The following is an 8041-nucleotide window of genomic DNA, read 5'->3' on the forward strand; positions in this document are numbered from 1 at the left end:
AAGGACTCTGGCGGCCCAGGTTGGACTTGATCTCGAAGGCAGTAGGGAGTCAGTCACTGATGCTTTTTAAGAAACTGGGCCAACCCATTTTGAGAGATAAGGAGACAGACAAAGGCGCTTGGCCTGGGGAGCATCCTGCCGGCAAGAACAGCCTGACCACTGACTTGCTGTGGAAGTGTACATGTCAGCAAGGAGGGAGACCTTCCTGCAGGTGGGACACTGGGCTGGGCAGGGCCTGAGAGCAGACGGAAGCTGCTGGCGACTCAAGTGCAGGGATTTGCCTCCTGGAAAAATGAACCTGGGCCAGAATTGTCTGCAGGAGGCAGGAGCAGAGCAGGGAGACTGTGTAGCCCCGGCTAGAGACAGTGGTGGCCCTGGGAATAGAGACAGGTGGGTACCTGTGAGGAAGTTCGGGAGCTGGGCTCGGCAGGGATGGACTGGGAGCGGGAACAAGATTCCAGGCTTGTGGTTGAGTAGTTGGTCAGACGGTGGAGCCATTTATCAACCTGGGTAGGTAGGTTTGTAGGATTTTTGAGGGGGGTAGGAGAGGATTTTTTTTTTTTAAGTCCTAAGCCCGGGAAATAAAGAATGTGGGCTTTGGACTGAGAGAGTTGTGTTGAATCCTGGTTCTACCACTTTCTAGGATGTGACCTTATGCAGGTCACTTCTCTCTCAACCTCAATTTCGTCATTGATAAAATGGGGATGATAATGCTGCCCTTACATGGTCTGGGGGAGGACACAATTAGATACTAAAGCAAGGTGCCTGACACAATGTGTGGCCTGTAGTAAGTACTCAATAAATGTGGGTTGCTTTTCCCTTCCTATGGAGGTGGGCCACAGAAGAGAAGAGAGCGGTGGGGCAAGAAGTCAGCAGACCCACCCCCATTCCTGCCCTAGGCTGGGCTCTGGGGCCAGGTGGGAACCCTATATACAGAGGGGGCTGGCTCTTCTGGCGCAGAGGCCTTCAGGAGCCCCTGGCCTGTGGGCCCCATGCTGCCTGCCTCCAGGGCCCCTCTCTCGCCTGCAGGGAAGCCCTTCGAGGGCAGCTGCTGCCTGCCGAACAGGATGAGGACACCGAGGGCATGTGCAAGCCTCTGTCCTGTGGCTGGGAGATCACAGACACCTTGTGCGTGGGCCCTGTCTTCACCCCGGCGAGCATCATGTGAGCAGACCCCGTTCCCCACCCCCGGAGAACTCCAGCAGGGCCGCAGAGATGTCTCTGGGAGATGTGGGGAAGGCAGCAAGCAGGGGCACGCTCTGGCCAGGACTCTGGTGCTCGCTCTGCTGCCCCCCCCGCCCCACCTGTGGTGTTTCCGCCCTGTAAATAGGACCAGTCTTACACTCGCTGTAGTTCAAGTATGCAACATAAATCCTGTCCCTTCCAGCTGTGTCCGCCTCCTGTGCAGCGCAAGGGGCCTGGTCAGCCAGGTGGGGGGGGTTCTTGGGGTCTCCCTCGGTCTCCTTCCCACCTTTGTAAATATGAAGCAAATAAATATTTAGGTGTTTTTTTTTTAATACTCCAGTGGAATCTAGCAGTTCAATTCACAAAGCAGCCCGGACTAGGCCAGGGCTGAGACTCTCCCACCCTGCACTGATGACCCCATGGCTTCTGCTTCAGTCCTGACCCAGCTGCACTGTGGGAATCTCCTACTGGCACCCGGCTTCTCTGACTCATCTCTGTCCTCTGCACAGGCCGCCAAGCCGGTGTCATGAGAAAGAGCGAGCTGTTAGGGATGAGGCGGGAGTCAGAGTTGCCATCCTTCAGCCTTGGAGCTGCAGCTCCCGACTGGTGAGGGGCCTCTGTGTGAACCCAACACCCAGCCTAAGGCCTGGCCCAACATGGGGGTGACTGAGTACCTGACACAGCTTTGGAAATTCTTACCAAAGATAAAGAGCAAAGAGATGGGCATTAGAGACGTTCTGGAGAGACCCTGAACCCTTACTGTCCTTGCAGGTCTGCAAGGCAGTAAGAGCGATGCAGATATGGGCGGTTGGTTTTGCTCATTCAGGCAATAACTGCCAGGGCCAGGCTGGCCACACAGCACTGCCACATACGGTGCCAAGGGCCTGATACTGATGCGTCCTCAACTGGAAGTTCCTTGTCACTGCTAGGGTCCCAGGCGATGCGCCTGGGGGTGTGTGAGCTGCTTAGCAAAGGAGATCAGACTTTAGAGCTCCCCCAGCTGCTACAGGGGACCTGAAAGATTTTTCTTCTGCAATTACAAAAAATTGAAATGTAAAATTCACATGCCTTAAAACCCACCCTTTCCAAGTACAGAATTCAGTGGTTTTTAGTACATACACAGAGTCTGCACAACCATCACTACTGCCCAATCCCAGAACATGTTCACTACCTCGAAGAGAAACCCTGTGCCCGTTAGCATTCACGCCCCATTTCCCCCCTCCCCAGCCACTGGCAGTCACTAATCTACTGCCCATCCCTGTGGATTATTGACCTGTTCTGGACATAACATTATGACTGTTTTTATACCTTCACTTGAGCTCCTCTCTGGGTAAGCCTGGTACGTGGGGTTTTTTTCCACACTGCCAAGCCATTCTCCAACACCAGCTGTGTGTCCCGCAATTCAACTCGATTCTGCCACTATCTACCCAGAGATAGCTTCAGATCCCATGGGTTAAGGGCTCAGTCCTACAAGACCGCCCCACTCTCCCCCCACTTCAGACACTGATCACCAAGTCCAGGCTGTGACCTGTGTTTGCACCAACTGGCTATAGAAAGGAGGTTCCAATAACCCCCTTCCTTGGGTTCAATTAACTCGCTAGAGTGGCTCACGGAACTCAGGGCAACGCTTTACTTACTATATTGCTGGTTTATTATGAAAGGATGTAACTCAGGACTAGCCAGAGAAAGAGCTGCATGGGGCAGGCTCTGGAGAAAGGGTGCAGAGCTCCCGTGCCCTCTCTAAGCATCAGTCTCCCAGCACTCCCATGTGTTCACCAGCCTGGCGGCTCCCCAAACCCTGTCCTGTGGGGCTTTTATGGAGGCTTCATTACCTAGGCAGGACTGATTAAATCATCGGCATCGGCGATTGAAACTCAATCTCCAGCCACCTCCCCTCCCCAGAGTTTGAGGGCAGCCTATAACAAAAGACACCTTTGTCACTCTCATCACTTAGGAAATTTTAGGATCTCTGTGCCAGGAATGGGGATGAAAACAAAACACACGTCTGTTATTGTAAGTCACAATATCCTACCTGGTCAGCCAGTTTCAGCGTCTCAGCCAGTCCTGGGTCCTGCATGTGGCTCCGAGGTCACCTCAGGAGGCAACGTGTTCTGAGTGAACTGGGAGCTTATTAAAAGCAGAGATGCCTCTTCCAGGCTGGGCCTAGTTTGTGTTACTTTGACAATAAGCAGGCTGAAAGGTCAGGACCCCAAGAGACGCGGGGACCAAGCAGATAGGGTCACTGCACTGCCCGCTGGTTCTCCACCCCCCACCAGGTTCTGCATCTTACCGTGCTGGGCTCTGCCCTCGGACATGAGGCTATTTCTGAGACGTCTTCCGTTTTGATGCTCGAGCAGCTCTGGACCCGCTCATGCTTGTCTGGAGAAGAGGAAAGGAGGGCAAACACAGGTTCTGCTGGAACCGGCCATCTGCTTCCAAAGGCAGCAGATGTGCTACTAAGACCGCTGGCTGCAGGGAGATCCAGGCATAACTCACTGCCTTGTCCGAGGCAGGTTCGCTGGGGGGATGCCTCTGTGGCTTTTAAAGTGACAGCAGCTGGCACGGAGTTGGAACTGATTTCTCACTGGAGCCTTTCAAATGTTTCATGTTCCATTTGCTGCAAGAGTGTGAAATTTATACTTTTCAGAGAGAGATATACACAGAAGTTGATGTGACTTGCTTGAGAATAATAAACAGTCATTTCAGTTGTTTTCGTTTGTCATTCCCATCTTTTTGTGAAGAGGAGAGTATTAAACGTGTGGAGGATGTTAAGGCCCTCAGGCCTGTACAAGGGAATCTGACCCGGGTCTCCTGGAGCCCGGGCTGCACATGCATTTGCCTCCTTTGAGCACCTCCCCAAGCAACCCACTGGCAATGAGCCTGCATGCCCCCCGCTGGGTGCCCCAGAGGTCACTTTCCTGTCGGCCTCTGCCACACCCATCCTGTCCTGGGACCTCTCACCTAAGGGACACCCTTGTTCTCAACACCTCCCCACAACCCATCTGTGCCTCCTGGGGCTTCTCTTCTGGGCTCACTCGCTCACTCCCTCCCACTCTGGGAGGTTCACGGACCTGCTCCTGCCACCCCCAGACCAAGCTGCCACCCCTCTCACCCAGGGACTGGCCCCCTCCTGCCCCTCCACCATCCACTCTGCTCAGTGCTGGATCCAGTCCTCACCAGGATTCCCATTGAGAATAACATTTAAAGTCCTCATCCAACTACTTCTCTGTCTCCCTCCCTCCTCCCTTACTCACTCCTTCCCAGACACACTGCCCCCTCCTTGCCTAACACTCCATACATCGCACCCATGCCGGGCCTGCATTTGCTGTCCCCTCTCTCTCTGAAATGACTTTCCCAGGTTACCGGTGGGGCTCACTCACTTCATTCAAGTTCTACTCAAGTGTTTTCTCCAGGCAAAGGCTTCTCTGATCAGTCTTTAGAAAACAGCGCTTTCCCGTCTCTCTCTTTCCTTAACTGGTTTTCTTTTTTTTCACAGTACCTATCAGCACTCGACACACTGCACTACATATTCTGTGCATCGTCTGTCAGCCCTTCCAGAACGCGCGCTTGGCAGCAGAAACTTTCGTTTTTTCACTGCTAGGTCTTCACTACTCAGAACTCAGTAGGTGCTCGAAAAGCGTATATCAAATGGACAAGTGAATAAACATAGCATCTGACCTGTCTGAATCCTTTTCCTCCTTTGTAAAACGGGGCTACTGACTATAGTTCCCTCATAGGGTTATTGGTATCATGTACTCAGCTCAGGGCCTGGCATATTATTAGGCGCTAAGTCTATGATGTTGAAAGGTAATTCCTTGACCATTTACTGTGGCCGTGCCCTGTAGCAGACGCTGGTGATGGATGCAGAGACGAGTCCTCAAGGAACTCACAGTGCAGTGGGGTCATGAAGGACCCTGAATGAGAGTAAGGGGTCTGACCTTAATTCTGTAGGCTGTAGGGAGCCTCATATGCTTCTGGAACAGAAGCACGACAGGATCTTTGAGAAGAGAATTGAAAGTATATTCAAAAGGGGCAGAAGGCGAAGAGCTGGTGGGCCAGTGGTAGCATGCACTTCATTCACCCCACCCCAGTCTGATGAAGGCGGGGCCCGCCTGGGAGCCTTATGGAGGTCCCAGGGACACAAGTTGTCATCTGTCTATGCCTGTTCTGGAGGGAAACTGTGGCTCTCTGGGTGTCATCCCTCCCTTTGGAAGCCCACCTGCCCAGGCCAGCTCATTCAGCAGTAAAGAGACCACAGGGAAGGTTACAGGATGGGAGTTCCCACTCAACACTTTGCTCCATTTTAAATCCTCTTCCTGGCACCTCTGGGATGAGCAGCTAAACCTGTGTGAATTCAACCAGCAAAATTATCCAAGACAGCCTCTTAGCAGTCAGAGGGATTTTATTGAAACCTGAACCTGATTTTGTCAGTCCTCTGCTGAAAGCCTTCAGTTTATTCCCACTATGATGCCAATAAAAGCGAAATTGCCTGAGACCTCTGCTCTCACCATGCTCCAGCCTACTGGCCTCTTTTCAGTTCCTCACATTTACAGACTTCTTTCCTGCCTCCAGGCCTCTGTCCTTGCCGTTCCCTCTGCTGCTCCTGGGTTGACTCATTCTCATTTTAAACGGTTACCTTAAATGTCACCTTCTTGGGAAGGCCTTTTCCGAATACCATACAAAGTGGCCCCCCATCTACATTAGGTGGAGTCACATTTTATAGGAATTAGATCCTTGAAGGCGTCATTTAAGGTAAGGAACACATCAAGATTATCCCTGAAAATCCTTAGAACCCCAAACAGCTCCACGATCTCTCTCCCTCACCCCTTCAGGTCTTTGCTCAAATGTCACCTTCTCAGTGAAGCCTTCCTGAACACCACTCTTCAAAACAAACACTCCCACCCCACCATTCTGTAACCCCTTGGTACGCTTACTCTACGCCCACCCCCTCACCCTGCCCCATAGCTCACCCTCTTATATACTATATATTTTATTTGGAATTAACCACGTAAAGGCAGAGATTTGTTCACTACCTGTCCCCACTGCCTAGACTCTGCTCTATGCATAGCTGTTCCGTAAATAACTGTTAAAGGAAGGACTCTGGGGTCTCAGATTAGGTGTCTCTCCCTTTTGGCTAGGTAATGCTTCCTTAAGCATTCACAGTATCCTGTATCTATCCACCCGCATTAAAGGACTGTTAATCACAAGGTACTTTTTCTCTACATTTGTTAATCTCACAAAGACAGGGAGCTTCTCCTAAATGCCAATGTCACCTGGAGCCTGGGTTTGCGCCTGGTAGCGTAGGTGCGTAGTGTCTTTTGAATAAACTAGTCTTGGAGGGCGAGGGGAGGCGGGTGGGCATCTGGCCCCTTCGGCTCAGCTCCCGAAAAAGCAGCGTGGATCCCGCGGAGGGCCGACCACTGACTGGCACGCCCTGGGGGCCCTGCAGGCCACCTCAGCAGAGTGAGGTCGACTCACGGGTGAGCCTTAGCAGGGAAGGCACAGGTGCCTCTGTAGCTGTTTCTGCTCCTCCACTCAGCTGGGTGATCTTGGCCTAGGCCTGCCGGAGAGATCTGGATTCAGACAAACAACGGGCAAGTTGTTGTTTTTTTTTTTTAGTAAACTTTATGTCCCGGACACTATGTGGGATATTCTTAGAGAGAGACGTTACTTGTGGTTTACCTGAAATTCAGCTCTGACTGGGCGTCCTGCATGGTGTTTGCTAACGCTGGGAACCTCACCCTGTCTCTCTCTGGGTTTCGTTTTCCCCATCAGCGAAACGGGGGTACTTCTGCAAGACCGGCCTCGGGCGCTCCCCAGGCGGAGAAAACCCCCGCCCCCGGGGCCGTCCCTCTGCTGAGTCGCGTGCGAGCGCGCTGGTCTCGGGAGAGTTTCTCGCCGAGTGAATACGTGCAACGCTCTTCTCCCAAGAGCTCGGTTTTCTCACTGAACAAACGACACGGCCAGGAGCAGAAACCATTGTCTCAGCCGCTGCCTTAAGGAACCTCGAATGCCCGGCTTCCAGCCGCGACGACCGCGGATTTCCGGTGGCGTCACGTCACTTCCGTGGTAGAGAGGCTCCTAGGCCTCGAGCCCTGCGCTCTCGCGCTCTCTACCGGCCCGGAGGAGGAGCTGACTTTACCAAACGGAAGAGAGAGCGGAGTCCATTGGTTGAAAGACCGACGCAGCTACCAGCCTCCACCAATAGAAAACCGAACCTTCGCCATGGGCGGGGCTCCCACAGGAAAGGGGTCAGCCCGGGACGAAAGAGGCGTGGGAAGGCGGCGACCTGGTCTCGGCCGGTCGACAAAGGCTCAAAGTAACACCGGAAGTGGGCTTGTTACCCACTAGCTACTTCCGGCTCACTTACAAAGTGGGAGGATCCTTGAAGAAAAGGATCCGAGAGCCGTAGGGACCCGGTAGGCTCGTCTCAGTTGTCCTCCCTGCCAATCCGTTTTCTATACGAGTTCACGCAGAATATCAGGGGCTTTGAACGAATTCTAGACTTGGAGGCCAAGGTGTTTTTACGTTTTTAAAATAATAAAGACTACTTACTGTGTGCCATGCCCTGCCCTTGCCACTCACTAGCTTTATTTTGTTTAATCCGCTCAAGCCTGTGAAGTTATTTTTACAGATTCCGACCCCTCCCTCACTGCCTGTGTTGGAATCCTGGTTCTGTCAGTTAATTGCCTGTTTCCCGGGACAAGTTCATGTTTTGTGCTACAGTTTCTGCGTCTGTGAAATGGAATAATTGTACTTATCTCATACCATGTTCTAAGGATTAAATTAAGGAACATTTAAAGCACTTAAAACTGCACCTGACCTGCTAACATAGCAACTGCTTAAGTTATTTCCA

The 8041-nt window shown here is 52.4% G+C and overlaps 1 protein-coding gene and 1 long non-coding RNA gene across 15 annotated transcripts in view; one reads left to right on the forward strand and one right to left on the reverse strand.

Annotated features, from left to right (window-relative positions):
• AZIN2 (antizyme inhibitor 2) overlaps nucleotides 1-7684 on the forward strand; it is a 41332-nt gene extending 33648 nt beyond the window's left edge. Inside the window, exons 9-10 of one of the 11 annotated variants that reach the window (XR_004619804.1) lie at nucleotides 1030-1164; nucleotides 4682-4697. Coding sequence is in view for 8 of the 11 variants with exons in the window: in XM_019802420.2 (XP_019657979.1) it covers nucleotides 1030-1164; nucleotides 1695-1851 (292 nt within the window). In the remaining 3 variants the exon portion in view is untranslated. 11 annotated transcript variants of the gene reach the window in all.
• LOC109490045 lies at nucleotides 1498-7187 on the reverse strand. 4 transcript variants are annotated; one of them, XR_004622251.1, is made up of 3 exons: nucleotides 6868-7187; nucleotides 3682-3802; nucleotides 1498-3564 (listed from the first exon to the last, which is right to left on the reverse strand). It is a non-coding gene; the product is annotated as an uncharacterized LOC109490045 (long non-coding RNA). The 4 variants fall into 4 exon arrangements; XR_004622239.1 differs by adding an exon at nucleotides 6459-6745 and having other exon boundaries at nucleotides 1498-3802; XR_004622245.1 differs by adding an exon at nucleotides 6459-6758 and having other exon boundaries at nucleotides 1498-3802.
• Nucleotides 7685-8041: the final 357 nt, after the last annotated feature.

Source organism: Ailuropoda melanoleuca, chromosome 2, assembly GCF_002007445.2.
Source record: "Ailuropoda melanoleuca isolate Jingjing chromosome 2, ASM200744v2, whole genome shotgun sequence".
NCBI classification, from domain to species: Eukaryota; Metazoa; Chordata; class Mammalia; order Carnivora; family Ursidae; genus Ailuropoda; species Ailuropoda melanoleuca.